The sequence below is a fragment of the Thermobia domestica genome, chromosome 1 (assembly GCF_964235325.1).
Source record: "Thermobia domestica chromosome 1, izTheDome1.hap1.1, whole genome shotgun sequence".
Classification (NCBI taxonomy): domain Eukaryota; kingdom Metazoa; phylum Arthropoda; class Insecta; order Zygentoma; family Lepismatidae; genus Thermobia; species Thermobia domestica.
The window spans coordinates 289791438-289810108 of record NC_137454.1 but is presented as its reverse complement, the minus strand read 5'-3'; the positions used below and the strand labels follow the sequence as shown (position 1 = coordinate 289810108).

Here is an 18671-nt window from a genome sequence, read left to right as displayed (position 1 = left end):
CAGACAGTGTAATTGAAAGGTGAGTTCAACAGATATTATATATTTCGCCGACATTATTTAATATCTATGTAGAAGAGATAGCAAAAATGAGTTTTCATAATGAAGATGGAATTTCGGTAGGAGATAGAATAATGAGGTGTATACGGTTTGGGGTTGATATGATTGTTGTTGCAGAATCTAAAAAGAAAATTAATAAGTTGTAGAAAACTTGAGAAAGACTTCTGAAAAGTATGGGATGAAAATAAATGTTAGAAAGACAAAATCCATGGTGATTAAAACGTAGCGATCGGTGTCAAATATAAAAGTAGGAGCGGGAAAAAAAACAGGTGACTAGTTTTTGATGTCTGAGTAGTATTATTACTGATATGACATGCGAACGTGAAATAAAAGCAAGGATAGAAATGGCGAAAGAAGCCTTTAGGATGAAGAAAATACTATTTTGTGGGGCCTTAGAGTAAAAAAAAAAAAAAAAAAAAGACTCATAAAATGCTTCGTGTACTGTATTTTACTGTATTTATAGGACAGAAACATGGACATTACGCAGAAATGAAGAGAAACAATTGGAGGCTTTCGAAATATGTGCGTGGAAAGAATGGAGAGAAAGCTGGGTCAAGAGGAAAACGAATGAGAGGGTTGGAAATGGAATTAGAAAAATATTATTAAGAAGAGGAAGAGAAACTGGTTGGAATATTGGTTAAGAAGGAACTGTATCATGAGGGATGCGCTAGAGGGTATGGTGGCAGGAAAGAGAGGGAGGGGACGAATTAGACTATATAGAAACATAATTAGGCTATTGGCGGTATCAAAACAGAAAAATCGTATGTGAAGATGGAGAGGTTAAGAGAAGATTGTGGAGCATGGCAGCTTCTCAGCTGCGGTAAGTGACCCGCTGGTAATGGCGGAATACTTCTGATATAACGATGCTGATGATGCTCAGTAGAAACAGAAAGATTCACTTTACTGTCATTGCTAATACGAATCACAATGCAAATTTCTACAAGTTGTCAAAATGCCTAGCTCTAAAGGCTGTAGAGAACTATCTGTTAGTCCGCGAGAAGAAATTATAGTCGAGTAAAAGTGTAACAAACTCTCATTCAGATCACTTGGGTTTTGGGCTGTGACGAGAAAGCAGTGAAGAAATTGATTTAGCGGTATGACAAATAATAATAATAATAATAATAATAATAATAATAATAATAATAATAATAATAATAATAATAATAATAATAATAATAATAATAATAATAATAATAATAATTTATTTCACAATTCATTTCTGCCAGTAGCTTTCGCCCCCTTACTCCCACTTCATGCTTACTCAGGAGGAAGCTGCGCGTCCTAGGTTGGGAACCACTACTTTCCATTAAGGAATTCTGATAGCCTGTTAGAAATTTGCATTTTGACTAATATCAGTGAACTGCATTCTTCGGTTTCTACTGCGCATGCACCAGTGAATTTTCATGGAAGATCATGAATAATTCTGATAATTTATATAATATTTATGAACGAATATGTAATAGAACCGATATGAATAACATATATCATTCCTCAAAGTAACGAATACGGTAAACATTATTACAGCAGGATGAAATAGGTGTAAACTTCAGATACTACAAAATGCATTTCACTTGCTTTCCCCGCTGGTCAAGTGGTGCCCTCCCTGCTAGTCTAGTGGCTAGCACGTGCACCTTTGGTGTATGGGGTCCCGGGTTCGGTTCCCGGTGGGAGAGCCTTTGTGATTTTAACTGTCCTCGATATTTCTGTGTTTGTGTCCCTGTCGCTCTAGGTAATTGGAGAAAGCAATTTAAAAATGAGTAAAGCAAGTAAAATTAGTAGTAAGTAGTTCAAAAAAAAGTGGCTAGCACGTGTGCCTAAGGGGTATGGGGTCCCAGGTTCGATTCCCGGTGGGGTAGTTTGGAATTTTAATTCTCTTAGATGTTTTTGTATTCGTGTTCCTGTCGTTCAAGGTTAATGGAAATGATTGTAAAACGTATATAACCGAGTAGAAAATAGAGACAAGTTACTCAGATACGTTCGGTGAATCAGTTAACTTAAAGAAAAGAAACAAAGTGCCTAAGGCATTTGTCTGTAAATTGAAAGGAACTCTTAAAGGATAGTTCCAGTCCTACCAAGGTAACATTTTTCTTTTACCTGTTTTCGAAGTTTCTTTTTATTTCTATCGGATACGATTAAATAGAACTTCCAATAGAGACCACGTTGAATTCATTTATTGACTAAGCCTGAAATTCTGATAAAGATATGGCTATGATATTATTATTATTATTATTATTATTATTATTATTATTATTATTATTATTATTATTATTATTATTATTATTATTATTATTATTTAAAGTACGAAGTTTCAAATGAGGCGATGCAGTATTTACGTAAACAAAATGATAATTTATTTGATAATATTCACTAGTCCACTATACATTTGCGAGGTTTTGCTTTGGGAAATGAAGTGTATACAACATTGAATAGTAAAAGTATTACAATAAAAATATATTATTAAAAATATTGATTAAGTAATTGGAGTTAAACATACTTTCCAGTAAGAATTATATATAGAGAGGATTTACTTTAAAGTGCGATGCAAACGAATATTCGAGTTTTAATCTGATTAGAAATCGATAACTTACACAAGAATATTTACTTCATTAGTTCTATAAATCTTTAAGCTTATCGTATTATAATTCACTTTAAAATTATGATTTTTCCATTTCAGAACGTAGAACGAGAAATAAATGAAATATTCTATTTGTTAAGGAAACCTTTCAAACAGTGATGATTTCAGGGCATGACCTGTGGGAGAATTTGAGACTCTGTCCACATAAATTTCCCTCTTCGTGGCCATAAGTTATCTTCGATCATGCTCAAAGTAGACTAATAATGTTTTATCAATTTTCTCTCATTCATATATTGACCATTACCGGGGGAGAATCTTCTGAAATCGTCAATGCTTATAATTAGTTTTTCATTAAAATTCAAAGGATAATAATGAAATATTGAACATAATATTTTGTTCTCAGCTGTGGATTTTAGATTTGCAATTCATATAATGTTCCCTTCTAATGGAATGTGAGAGAAAAGTAGTTGCCAAAGATTTATTTAAAGAAATATTCTCAGTCCTCTGATGAAAATAGGAACACACTTAAAAAAAAAAAAAATGAATACTCCCTTCAGGGTTTGAATACATAAACTTCTAATTGATAGACTAGTGACCCAAACTGCTCGACCAGTTCGTATGTCTTCAGTGAGTCTCTTTTGACTTTTGGGTAAAGTAGTTTCCTGCTCCACACTTCTTTTTGTTTATTTCGATACGACTATAAGTTTGTGGTGAATATTTGGCAGTTACAGGTCTTGCAATGCATAAAAATCTTTTTCGTATAAATTATGTTCAATTTTACGTCCTAATAACTTATATACAACAGGTTGAATCTGTGAAATGATTGGGGTTGGAGTGTTCGTAAATGTTTTCATAGTTAAGAGCCTGGATATGCAAACCCGCTTAACGTGGGGATTTACTTTTGAGAAATTTGGTACCTGCTTCACTGAAAGTTTAAAATTTACCTCAAAAAGGATCGTATTGGGGTTTTAATTACTTTATAGAGAGCAAGCAGAGTATATTGCGTCGTTATCCTCACCTTTAACAACTTTACCGATACTGCAATAAGCCCATATTCATATCTTATGCAAAGTTTATCGTTTCACCACTATTAACTTAAATATGGTTAAGTACTGCATGAATTAATTATAGATACAATTTGTGTTACCTCATCTCACTCCTTCACAAAGTTCTCAATCTTGCACGTTCGGATGAATAAACAGTGAATTTACAGGGAATACGATAAAGATCCATTCTTACCTCGATATCTAACTACAGGTAATATTGCTTTTTAAACATCAGTGCGACAGTGCCCACAAGCGGGTTTTGGAGGTATAGATTGAACCCATGAGATTAGGAGGACAATTTTTAATTAAAAATGATACAAACTGGAAAACAGTTAATTTGAAATACTCGTACAGAAATTTGGGGTTGGATTGAGAGTTTGGAGCAAAGAATAGTAAATTTGCTGGAAAAATATTAAATTAAGGGAGCTACACTCAAATCCTTAGGTGATGTAGATCCCTCACTGATCGTCACATTAATACCTTCTTTTATTCATTTATCGCATTGTCAATACCAAGCAAAAATAACGCCTAAACAAACATCCCATCTTGACATCCAAAATATTATGAATATTTTGGTATTTTATACAATGTTATTTTTACGACTGAAGCTGGGACAAGTAAACAGTAAACAATAAATTCCTATTAATTAAATTTGTTCATTACTACCTGTCTGGAAAGAAATTTGAAACAAAGGACAAACCTCCGTCTGAATTTGTTAAGTAATTGCAAGAATTCTGATTATCAGATTAAATAATTAATCATGTTAATTCTTCATTCCACTAACGTTGGCAAAGTACATTTGTTTTCGTTTGCTTGTTTTAACGAGAAACCATTTGTTGAAGACATGAATCGATCTGGACGCCCTTCAACGAGTGGTTAGAACAAAAATGTGGCCAAAGTGAAAAATCTCTTGGATTCCGACAGTCCTTAGCCAAACCACTAGTTGAAGGAATCCATGTCTTCAATGGTCTCTCGTCCGTTTTTAAACTCACTGAACCACCCGGAAAATTGGGCCCTAGACAGGGTGTTGTCTTTGTAAGCCTCTTTGACCAAGCCAAGCGTCTCGGAAGAATTTTGCTCAGGTAAAAGCAACATTTAATCGAATATTGCCGCTCCAGCGAATAAGACTACCGCGCTATGGTTACTGGCCAGTCTCATTACTTTACGAACAAATCCTGTATGTATATAATATTATACTGCAAGGTTCTACATGTGCTTCCAACCACGTGCTGGCTGTAAACACACTTTAGACACAACCACGAAGCAGACGTCATAAACCATCATGATCAGCAAGTGACATTATTTTCAAGTATCAGCAACATTTCTGGTTGAAGGAGGCCTCACACCACGGATAGCATCAATCTCCAACGATTGATCACCCACCACTCTCTAAGATGCCTAAACTAAGCGCTTCTTAATACTCTCTCCAAGATGCATAGCCATTGAGAGTTACTTCTTGCTAGGACGCCTAGTTTCTGCAAACACTTAACCACTCCATAGAACGCTTGACCTCTGGGTTTATCTCTCTTTCTAAGTTAAAAGATAGATTTTAATAGATTTTATTTTAAAATAAAATCAATGTAGTCAGATTTTAGAAGTGTCATGTTTCTCGATTTCCTACCAAGGAATCAAACACAATCCAAATTAGACAGTCCAAGCGAATCCTTTAAAAAAAGTTATGAGCTGTGACCATCACGATAACGCGAAACCACAGCCAAGTTTTTACCCGTCAAAAAGTATTGGAGTTTGGAAGGGATATCTTGCCACAGTAACCATAATTGTTCAACCTGACGTCGTCAGACTCCTTCTATATCTAGATTACTATATATATATATATATATATATATATATATATATATATATATATATATATATATATATATATATATATATATAGTAAATAAATTTTACATATTAAACTATCATTCAAAAATAATCGTTCGTTCTTCTCTCCTCAACTATAGGTTGACGGTAATATATATAATATTTAATACGTTTCCCCTTGACAGAGCAGTTTCAGAGATTGATAACTTATCTATTTCCTAATACCATCAATATATTCTTTTCTTCCTCTTTCACTTCCTTCTGTTGTACCCTCCAATAATACGTTGAATAAGGTGATCAATCGTATTATTTGTTCTTTTCTCTATCACTTTCATAATTTAAAATTCTTTAGTTTTTTATAGCACCTCTTTGTTTCTCTTCATCGCCTACATGGTATAACCAACATTTTGCGCCTTTTAGTTTCCGTTATTCTTCTTCACTCGGTCCATGTTTCTGAGACATATAGTGCGACTCTCCATATCAAGGTCTTAATTAATTTCTTCCTAACTTCAACGACACGTTTTTTGATGTTAGTATTCCTCTCTTCCTGATCAATGTCTGTTTAGCTTAACTAACTTCGAACCCATGTCTTTTTCGCTTCTCACCATCTGAGGATATTATACTTTGCAAGAATCTGATGAAAAATGAAATCTTTAAGTTTTACGTCCCACTGTTATGCCGGTTAGGCTAAAGGAGACGGTGATGAGAGATGAGTGAAGTGGTGGAATGAAGAAAGTGGGAGGAAACAGGAGAACTCCGAGAAAACCCACAAGCATGGTGTTTGTCGATCACAAAGTCCACACGGCGAGAGCTGGGATCGGACAGGGACCCCAAGCACAGGAGGTGAACGCTCTATCACTGAGCCACCAAGCCCCCCAGGTATCTGAAGAATTTGACTTCAACTTTTCCTCTTCCAGCTAAATGCTTGCTTGTCCTAAAAGATCATTCCAGCACTATTTCACGCAAAACAAATAAATAGTGCATATATACGTGTATTATAGATCTTATTGGTGTGAATGGAAAATATCGAGATATTGGATGATTCCATCTTAAATTTTTGGAGGGGTACAATGACCCCACTCCTTAAATTTGGGAATTGTCAAAAAATAAAAGGGTCTTTCCTAGTAAGAGGGTCGCTATTGACCCAAAAGGTTACCCTTGACCTAAAACTACCTCCAAAAAATTTTGACCTCCTACCCCCTCCCCTTACCGAATTATCGCATCATACATACTCAAAATTGAATAATTTTTAATTTTGGTGGGGATGGTCGAAAAATTTTGAAAGTTCCACAGATCGTAGATACTATGTAGGTGTAAATGTGCAATTTTTTCAAAACCATCGATGCGTATTTTCTTTATTTTTTTGCGTTTTGAAAATTTCAAAAAAGTTGGTTAAAAAATGTGTTATATCCATAGATACAACATATATAGGGCCTGAAAGTGATGGCAACATTGTCAAAAAGAATAAAACTGAAAACAAACATGTTTTTTGCACAGCTTTCTCACTGAGGGCCCCTTCAAACAATCCTTTGCCAGAGTTCACAATTTTCCTTTCTCTTGTGTCCCTTGCGATTCTGTCTTTTACGACTGCTTCGATTGTGTCCGTTTCGGAATAGAAACACCAAATATATCTCCGTAAAAGTGTTCCCCCTGCAGCCGACTCTTGCACAATGAAGTTACACACACCTTGCGTCGACTCCTTGTATCTATCAGTGCTTACTTCACTGTCCACACACACAGTGGCGCTCTCTATCGGTAGCGCTCTCTACCGCGAGCTGTGTAACTGTTGTACTAGAATCGGTTGAAGTGGAAGCATTGTTACGGATATATATTTGGTGTTTCTATTCCGAAATAGACACAATCGAAGCAGCCGAAGAACGACAGAAGCGGAAAGGACGCAAGAGAAATGGAAATTGTGAACTTTGGCAAAGGATTGTTTGAAGGGGCCCTCACTTTGAAGGCCCTAAAATGGTGGGAAAACTGTGTGAAAAAGATGTTTGTTTTCAATTTTATTTCTTTTTGACAATGTTGCCATCACTTTCAGGCCCCGAAAATAATATATGTTGGACGTAAGGGTATAACAAATCTTTAACCAAAAAATCAGCGACGTGTCCACCCCAGATTTTTTCTACATTTTTTTGAAATTTTCAAAAGGCAAAAAATAAAGAAAATACGCATTGATGGTTTGGAAAAAAAATGCACATTTACATCTAGATAGTATCTACAATCTGTGAAACTCAAAATTTTTCGATCCTCCCCCCACCAAAATTTAAAAAATATTCAATTTTGAGTATGTATGAGACGATATTTCGGTAAAAGGAGGGGGTAGAGGGTCAAAATTTTTTTGAGGTAGTTTTAGGTCAAGGGTAAACTTTTAGGTCAATAGCGACCCAATTTGGATCAAGGGCCGATTTCACTATCTTACTAAGAAAGAACCTTTGACAAACGTTCTTTTGGACTCCAATATACCGGGTGTTTGAAAAGAACACCGGCAACGTTTGGCAGATGATTCCTGACACCAAGATAAGACAGAAAGCATATACCAACCTGATTGTACAAATGCTTTCTTTCGGAGAGATAGGCTGCCGAAAACATGAAAAATGAACTGTAAAGATCCATAGCTCTAAAACTATGAGATCAGCCGTGGTCTGGTCAACTAATATGTGCCCACTTAGGAATACTTCACTTAGGAACTAATATGTGCCCTATCCAAAAATCAGTGTTTAAAAATCCTAAGGTACTCATGCAACAGATTTTATAGGAGTTTGGGTATATGATTTCAAGTTCTCACCAACTACCTCTAGAATAATAGTTGCGGAACTACCGCAAGATTCTGAAACATGGAAATTTGGATAAGGTACATAATCGTTCCTCAGTGAAGTCTTGACCCAACTACGGTTGAACTTCAATTTTTCACGTTTTCGGCAGCCTATAACTTCGAAAGCAAGCATTTGTGCACCCAGGTTGGTCTATACTTTTTGTCTTAACTTGGTGTCAGGAATCACCTCCCAAACGTTGTCAGTGTTGTTTTGAAACATCCTCTATATTTCTGTAAATTCGATTAATTTTACTTGTATCTTTCCATTGGTTAAAAAATGCAAAAAATTCCAAATTTGAAGAATTTTGATCTATTGCAATATCTTTGATGAGATTTTTTCCATATAGTTGTATGGGTGATTAAAGGAGTTAGTGCTCTTTCTTACGACATGGTACATTGATGCTCTCATCTTAAATTTTGGGAGTACTACATAGACCTACTTCTTAAATTTAGGATTTTGTAAAAAAAAAAAAAAAAAATGTGTGAATATTTTCTAAAACTCGGCCAAAATTGTACATAATCAATATGTATTTGTTATGTGGTCGCGACATGGTATGCTTTTGTTCCAAATTATCTTTTCATGAATATTTATTGCATTATACGAACTTAGATACATAGGTCAGTTCTCTTTCATAGTACACGAGTACTTTGATACTCTTCTTAAACTTTGGGAGGGTACATGAGAGTCACTCCTTAAATTTGGGACTAATCAAAAAGAAAAAAAAGCTGTTGGCACTACTCGAAGAGCATTGCCTAAAGGAACCTAAAAAGAGTTATTTTTTTTCGAAACACATGAAATTGTATATTCAATGTATTTGATTATATTCAATAGATAATACACTTTGTAGCGGGAAAAATTCACTATGCCCATCTCTAAGAAAAACTTTTGCCTCGCTCCATTTTTCTTTCCTTTTCACAACTCGCTTCGCTAATTGTGATTCAGTAAGGCTAATCTTTATATGTTAAAAAAGGATTATTTAATAATCCACGTGATAAAAGTATCCCTCTTAAAAAAGAATTAAGTTCTTTCATTTTAGTTAATTTTTTCCTTCTCTCAAAATGCACACATGGAAGAGAATTACGAAGCATTTTGTAAATCTCTCGCAGCTTCCCAACAACCAGATGTTGTTAATTTCCGCTTCTCTCTCTGTTTACTTGTAGATAACATTTCTTTTTAAAAAGATATAATATTCTCATCTTTGAAACGAAAAGAGGCAAAATATTTTAATGCTTATTTCTTTGTCTTCGTAAAGTTTATAAGTTATATTACTAAGTGGAAAATAGACAAGTGTCTTATTGAAATATTCCATAAGTGAGAAATATTCCATAATATTGAATTTCTGTCCATCATCTGTGTCACAAGTGTACTTACATAAATTTGATTACTTCTATTGTGATAGTTCATAATGAAATATGTCATATCATGTAAAATTATTACCGGTATATCCCATAGCCACAGTGTATGTTATCCAAACCACTGTTTGACTTCAATAGTTAAATATTATAGTTCGTTGTAACGTTATCTCAGGTGTATGTGTTATACTGAATTTCATTTCTTTTATAACTGTAACCTATGTAATATATGAGGTCTTTGTCTTAAACTTTACCAAAATTATCAGGATATAATATAAAGAAAATATCAATTAAGTAGTAGCTGTTTAGAACTGCTCACCTATCCATTACGCCTGCTCAAAGACATAATTTCAGTCTAGGAGATTACGAATTTCCAATCGCATTATTCTAGAAGGGTACACCCTCTACATACGGAACTATGGTAGTACCTTTTGCAACTGATAAGATTCCATTAAAACTTTATAATTCTTCTCTCTCAAGGGGGAAAAGTCTGTCATCTTTCAGACGAGGAGATACTGCCTCTCGTCAGGGGGGAAAAGTCGACGCTGATATGCTGTCAGTCGTTTGGGGGTAATAGTTCATCTCCTCGTGACGCCTTCCACAACTTGCTTTTCCTTCAGTTTGGACTTAGAATATTTTTGAAAGTTTTACATCTTAAGGCGTCTAGACTGTAAAGCGGATCATACTCTCATGTCACGGCCGGTACTGAGCTAAGTGCTGCATCATATTGCTCATTTAACGAACAGTGTTGTGCTATTTGTTTTGTTAGTGAATTCTACTTAGGAAGTTAGTATTTGTGCTGCACACGATTCTTTTAATCTCTTACTTTATTAACTTTGTTGCTCGGGATCTGTCACGATCCTCTTTAATACTTCCTATCACATGGCACTTCTGAGAGCTATTTCTCAATCAACTTACAGCTAGTTAACACTTTCATCATTCATCCAATAACCTTTCCTTAGACCTCACAGAAGATATCTACATTTGTATCTTGGTCTATGAACTTAATCAGCAACTCAATTAAACTCTCTTAACACCGAACTTCTTGCGTCGCCTACGTTATTTTAGCCTTTGCAAGTATACATCACCAAACCCCCTTTCACTTTAACACTAATGTCAGTACTATATACCTTCGTCATCGTCGTATTGCCACTGCAACTCAACTTGGAAAGCGGAACACCCTTTTCAACAAGGTGCCAACCGACCTTCGTCCAGCTGGATGCTGCGTTTCCACCATTCTCTAACACCACTTCTTTCTGACGCTGAGACCAGGTGAATATCATTCTGTACGAAGTTCTGTGGAGAAGAGTACTTCCTGATTCCGTACGAAGTCCTGTGAAGAAGATGCTCTCATCCCTTACGAAGTCTTAGCAAAGATATCCCAATAACATCACCTGTGTTTCAGGCGCTCGAATCACAAGTGAGAATCATCAATCGTCATCTGTGTTATAAGTGATTTAAGTTCGTCTGTTCTACTATGGTGTTCGGGAAACGGATTCAGTGACGTCGATGGTAACCCAGGAGTTCATCTGAAGCTCATAGAGGCGCCAAGGTAGAAACTGCGTTCTCAGGTGGGTTACAACAATTTATCTTTGTTTTTCATTCTGCATTTCAAAGTACCTACTTCTTGCATTCATTATGTTGTTGCTTAAATCAAGGGGGTCACTTTCTCAAGTATCCTTTTGTTGACATTTCCTTACTGTACGTATCTTTGATGCACTCATAATTTAAAAAGCTACATAAGAATGCTCCTGTTAATCAATCCATAGAAAATACAATGTTGCCAGAATAACATTTCCTCAAAATCTAAGTAGCCCTAGACGCTGAGACCAGGTGAATATCATTCTGTACGAAGTTCTGTGGAGAAGAGTACTTCCTGATTCCGTACGAAGTCCTGTGAAGAAGATGCTCTCATCCCTTACGAAGTCTTAGCAAAGATATCCCAATAACATCACCTGTGTTTCAGGCGCTCGAATCACAAGTGAGAATCATCAATCGTCATCTGTGTTATAAGTGATTTAAGTTCGTCTGTTCTACTATGGTGTTCGGGAAACGGCTTCAGTGACGTCGATGGTAACCCAAGAGTTCATCTGAAACTCATAGAGATGCCAAGGTAGAAACTGCGTTCTCAGGTGGGTTACAACAATTTATCTTTGTTTTTCATTCTGCATATCAAAGTACCTACTTCTTGCATTCATTATGTTGTTGCTTAAATCAAGGGGGTCACTTTCTCAAGTATCCTATAATTTGTCGACATTTTCTTACTGTACGTATCTTTGATGCACTCATAATTTAAAAAGCTACATAAGAATGCTCCTGTTAATCAATCCATAGAAAACACAATGTTGCCAGAATAACATTTCCTCAAAATCTAAGTAGCCCTAGAAACATCAAGGGGGGCTGTTAGCCCCACACCCTTTGTTTTTTAATGTAACCCAAAAGTACCTTGATGTTCCTATGGTTCAGGCAGCAACTACAGGAACGAACTCAACTGCATTTGGTTATGTATCGTGTTCTCTTAGAATCCTGTGAACTACTTTTTTAATAATAGTTGTATTTAGTTTGTAATAAACAAAATAGTTTTTAACATACAGTTATTAAAATTAAATAATAATGTTTAAAAAAGTAGTTCACAGGATACCAAAACAACATGATGCGTAATCAAATGCAGTTGAATTCGTTCTTCTAGTCGCAGCTTTAGCTTAGATTTTGTGGGAAATGTTATTCTGGCAACACTGTAATTTCTACGGATGGCAACACTGAACACTCTTCAGGTTCATATTTTCTGTTGTAGAATAACATTATCTATGATTGTAGTAAGTTGCATTTCATTATCTCCTTTCACGTATGAAAAACAAGCAAAAGAAAAATGGTAAATGTTGTATAATTTTCAGTATGTCAGGCTCTTAACGCTACGTTCTAAATCTCTCATGATTTCAACGAGGGTTGCAGACTCCATGTTAAAATAACTAAATTTTTGTTTTAATTATTCCTAATTCCTATGAAGAAATAAATGTCCATAACTACTTTTATTAATAATTATTTTTGGTATTAATTGGGATGGCACGTGACTTCGTGACTACTTTACAGCGCCGCTTCTGATGTCATTGCTTCTTTGAATACGTGGCGCATAATGTGGTATCATATTACTGTATCGGACAAACCAAAATTACTGTTTTAAGTTAATAAATTCGGATACTGATATGTCGACATGTTCAGTGCGCACAAAAGAAAAGAAGAACGATTCAAGTTCACTCAAGTTTATTCAAGAAATTGCAAATCTACATTGTCACATAGGATTCTTTTCTCTTGAGTACTCAAAATTCGTGAAACTCATTTCAGTGAATTAAAGACATATTTTGGTTTTCTTCATTTCTTACTAAGACATGTATTCTGCACATGTTTCCTCTTCTTCGTCTGAAAAGAAATAATAAAATATCAAATTTTCTTTACATTTATAAATTAGACAAATAAAAATAACAGTTACAGTAAAAGCAATTTTAACAACATTTCGTGGAGTTCACTTCTTTTCTAATAGTAGCAAAAGTACACGTTTTCCCAAGGGAAGAATAAAGTTTATGTACAATATATGAAAATAGAGTAGAATAATTAATTATCAGGAATGCTCTCGGCAAGATAGAATCCAAATCATCGTAATCCATTCAAATTTTAATGTTGTCTCACTGGGAGTCGAATTTGGGACGACATGCACCAGAGGCACACATACTAGGCACTAAACCTGCGGAAAGGGCCTAAACGGTTAGAATTTTTGTATAAGAATCCGAAGTCACCGAGCTAGAATAATTTGGTTGTTAATTCCATTTTTTTTTTTTTTTAACGATTTCTTCGCTCCATAAGGCATTGCCGGGATGTAGGCAGACTTTGTCCGAATTTTTACCTTATTCTATTAGTAACATTTTTCCGGTAAGAGATTGTGTGTGAAACACTGCAAATAAACAAGATAAATTACATATTTGGTTGGTGCGATTCAAATGTCCAATTTTAGTTTGTTTGGGAAACCACCTCTTTAACAGAACCAATGAATAACCCGTGATCACATACATAACATCACGAACTATGTACATGTGCAGAAAACAGACAAGCAGTATGATGTTCGACAGGGTAATGTGAAACTAGGACATGGGTAACACATAATTGCGTGTAATTTTCCTTTACGAGTTCAAACTGAGACATTCTGCACATCTAACCGCGAAAAACTTCAAAAGTTTGTTTTGGCTAGAAGTGATGAATGAATCACCGTGCGCCGTTCGTTTGTGAAGTTTCATCCTAGGACACAACATTGGAAAATAAGCCCCAAGACCACCGACCAAAGAATGTTTTAAAAAATCAGCTCATAAGGAATACCGTAGAAACAGGGCCTCGGAAAAGTTTTTGTGCAATTGCAAATAGTTAGGCAATTGATTGGATTGGATATATTCCCAGCTAGTATACAGGACCAGTTTGTCCATATAGCCAAGCTAGGGAGCCGCTTAGGGCAGTGCGATGGATGACTTTTGTGTTTTTGCTTGCGGAGTTTGTGACATTAGTGGAATACGTAACAATCATAAGGTGAACAATTATTGCAACAAGCTATGTAAAAGCATTAAAGCTTGTTGAATTTGAAACATTAACTTATGTATAGGTCACGGAGTAATGGAGGTATTTTTGTTTACATAAATTATATTTACATGGAGTGAAAGGTGACTACTAAATCAGGAGGCGACGAAATAATTCTAGCCTAGGATGTTTAAATATCTAGAGCTGGCGCTGGTACTGTATCATTATCGTTGAGTAGCTATGAGAAATCGGTACAGTGAAAACGTTAGGCTCACTCCTGTCACATCAGTTGACATCGACCAACAAGAATTACCGTCTGGATGTGTGTAGTTCTAGGAGAGTACGAAATAACCAAGAAGGTTTTTTGCATCACAGTGTCACTTCTGATGGAAAATTATTTGCTATGATAATCATAAACGATCAGGATAATATTAGATGGTGACCAGTGTTCATACCCAAAATCTGCGAACGGTATTGTTTGTTATATGGTAGTCAATGGAGGGAGTGTTTCATTATTTCTCCCTCTACCGAGGTAAAACCATAAATACAGATCGTTATGGTACTAATCTTCATGAAACGGACTGCATATTTGAACACAAGCATCCAGCAAGTGTCAACAGAAATATTGTCCTCGTTCTTGTACGACAAGAAACTCTCAGGTCGCTCAAACATTTCTGCAGCCCTTCTTTGAATTTATTGTACTATGAAATCCTACTTGGCTCACCGTATACTTTTTGACGTCGCTCCCATCGAATACTACTTCTTGTGGTATCTGGATCGCTTCAGGTAGGAAAAAACTTTCCTGATGACCGGGTGGTGCAACATGCTACTGATGACTTCTTCGGAACTTAAACTTCAAACTTCCTTCTTCATGGAATGTGGTAGCAACCGAAGAGTACTTGTTTAATCTAACATTGTAATAGTTTTCATTTCTTAGAGGGTAAAGGAGAAGCTTTGAATGTGACACAAATCAGCCGGACCTTCCTATTAAATCCTAATATATCTTTCAGAACTTATTGCTCTAATTATATTATTAACGATGGTTTGTATATGCAATACCTCGTTAAAAAGATAGTACTTGTTATTATTTCTTACAGAAGAATGTTTGAAGAAATCCTTCTCAGTACCCTATGCTTGCTATACTTCACTAGAGTCAAACTAACATCACACAATTGAGCCATTACTCAGAAGTAATTAGTGTTGTTAGAGTTTAGCATCTCTGTATCTCTGTCCAGCACTGAATCTACAGTATATAAAAGAACCTTGAATATATAATTTAACGTGGATCTGAACAACATGAATAGCACACAGAATCAAGCAAGAGTTATGTGCACGGTAAGCAATAACACTAAACATTTAGCCATAAGGAAGGCCAATACTTGGGTAAGGCCAATAGAATAAAATATAAATTAGTGACTATAAGTATGGAAAAATAAGAAAGGAAGTTGCCGATAAAGAAACATTCTACCCCCAAAATAGAACAAACTTGATCCATTTTTGATTAGTAGGCCTATATTCAAAACACTAAATTAAACAGGAGTCTAATAAAAGTACACAACTAATAAAAGTACACAGTAATATTATAGTACGAATCGACTCCATTGATAGAGTAAAAGAAAAGGTCAGAATAAATTTCTCATTTTGTGATGGTTGGTATATGCGTAAGTGGACATTGAGTGTTATCTCTTGTTAAAAGGAATCATTTAATTCAATATTCTATAGGCCTATCGTGTGGGAATAAAAGTTATGCCTTGGATTAGGAAAGGCTTCTGTACAGTAAAACTGTTGATTTTGATTGAAGCAAGAAATATATAAAGGATAGGAATGTTATAGGAAAACGATAATGTGAGTGTTACTTGGACTACAGAGTATTTTCACTTGTTTTGAAATATCAACATAGAGTATTCAAAACAAAATTTATAATTATTTTCAAATGTATTTAATGATTTAACATAATTCAACCTGTATATAATACCTAGGTATTCTCTAAAGAAATAATAACAGCAATCCACAGTCGCATTCCAAACTCGTGGAAAATGTTCTTAGGTAAAACTATGCTGTACAAGGAGTTTCATAAGAGTACTTAAGTAAGCAGGACACATGGGTAAGGAAGTTATCTAGCTCAGAGAAAGAAGTAACTTGAGGTCTTAGGTAGATGGATTCAAAAATACTTAAGATATACCCAGTGTTTTTCAAAAGCTCAACAGCAATACGAGAAAGTTAGTACTTTCCATTAAAACTGAGGCATGTTTCAATATATGGCAATGTTTCGCTCAGAGTTTGCCAGCATAATAGAGCCTTATCTTTCACAATGGACAGAAGAATATATTTCAGTATATGTCAGTTATGTTCTGAACAGTATGATTCCACGGGTAACCCAGAACATTCAAAAACTTGTCGTACTGCGTTATTCTATAGAAAGATTCGGTTCTAAGAAAATCTTCACAATTGAACACACTCTCCTTGAACATTCCCCTATAAGTAGTTATCAGGTGGCCTAAGATTAGTGGAATAGGACAGGCATGGGAAATCAATGCCACGCGAAAGTGATCGTTCCGGATTACTTTCCTACAGCATGGTTAAAAATTCTCTTGCGGAGTGGTTAGTTGGCCCGAATAGTCCCGTTAATACCAATGTTAATTCATGTGAGGATCCCTTGCATGACAGAATTTTCTTAAATCCCGAAGAAATCGTCAGATTTCTATCGCTCTGTCACATTCTTTGGTGACGCTAAGAGCATTGCCTTCCCTATCTTTGATTAAATAGTGGTCTAATATTAGGAGACGACATTGTATTGTCATAAGTTGACTATGTAGCGATTTCTGGACGGTAATATCTAGTCGCTGAAAATTAAAACAAGTTGTTCACGATTGATATAACCATTTAAGTCAAGGTGGCTTTCATCGAAAACTGCACTTTCCTGAAGAAACCTGGATCCTCGTACAATATGACCAAAAAGGTTTCAAAATACCCACCCTGACTCGCATATCTGGCTTTGTTTTTGCCGGGTATTTTCTAGCATGTATACAGTACAGAAATCCACCTATGTCTTAAGCAATCGGTGAATAGGAGTATCGCTGACGTTAAATTTGAAGGCGCCTAAACTACATAGGAGTGAACGTAGATTGTGCTGGTAAACGCGAAAGTAATTCTTATTTTTGGTTGACTGATTAATTTAGTGCTTAGCGTACAGTTCAACACCAAGGCTATATGAGACGTGAACCTACAACTTAACGTGGAATCCGAAGCACACGAGCTCTCACTGACAGTTAAACCTGAGGTTTCGCGCCGAAGACGTATATGTTAAAAATATAGCCAGAGGGAGTTTAATTCTCGTTTGTCAAAATAGATACCTGTGAACAAAACTCCCTCTTGCGTTGATACAATACACTACTATAATAGTGAAATGTAAAAAAAAGTTTCTTAGTGACACCTTATTAAATCTTTCCCCTAATCGATCTGCGTCCTTTTCATACTCGATCCCCCTTTACGACCAGTTCCGTATGAGCGGAAATAATACTTTGAATACTTTATTCCTCCGTCGAGAGGTCTCTTGCCAATAACAACTGCACAGTATAGCTTTGCTTACGAATCTCAGCCATGATTGACACCACGAAGAATTTCCTCCAAAACAGGCATTATGTATTATAATTAAGTTACTTCAATAACATCTGTCTTGGAGGAAGTTCTTCGTTGGCGTCAATCGCGGCAAGAGATTCCTGAGCTAAGATATACTTAAGTTACTTCAATAGCACCTGCGTTGGAGGAAATTCTTCGTTGATGTCAATCGCGGCATAGATTCGTGAGCTAAGATATAGTTTTTCAGCACGTGCAGCTGCTGAAGTTATGTCTGGTAGACAAACGCACATTCGCGTTCGAATTGCGTGAGTCTCGGCGGGTTACATGCGTAGGATCGAAACTGCGTAGCGTCGAAACTGCGTACGATCGAAACTGCGTACGATCGAAACTGCGTACGACCGAAACTGCGTACGATCGAAACTGCGTACGATCGAAACTAAAACCGGCGTAGGATCGAAAACAGATAAGGTCATATGATCAAGCAATAAAAAAACAATTATTTTATAATCACAGAATATTAAGTAATAGTAATTTTTTGAAGTTATATAGGGAAAAACCGGAGTAGGATCAAAACTGTATACGACCGAAACTGCGTAGCGTCGAAACTGCGTAGGATCGAAACTGCGTACGGTCGAAACTGCGTAGCGTCGAAACTGCGTAGGATCGAAACTGCGTACGATCGAAACTGCGTACGGTCGAAACTGCGTAGCGTCGAAACTGCGTAGCGTCGAAACTGCGTAGGATCGAAACTGCGTACGATCGAAACTGCATAGAAACGAAACTGACAAATAAAATAGTGACAAATATAATTAAATAATCATACAGGGGTGTACCCAGGAAGTTTTTCTTGGGGGACTATGAC

The 18671-nt window shown here is 35.9% G+C and overlaps 1 protein-coding gene across 1 annotated transcript in view; it reads right to left on the bottom strand.

Annotated features, from left to right (window-relative positions):
• Positions 1 to 12960: 12960 nt before the first annotated feature.
• Positions 12961 to 18671, bottom strand: part of LOC145667670 (uncharacterized) — a 98487-nt gene continuing 92776 nt past the window's right edge. The window contains exon 10 of the mRNA XM_081735130.1: positions 12961 to 13090. Coding sequence (XP_081591256.1) covers positions 13053 to 13090 — 38 coding nt within the window. The 3' untranslated portion in view covers positions 12961 to 13052. The remainder of the gene's footprint in view (positions 13091 to 18671) is intronic.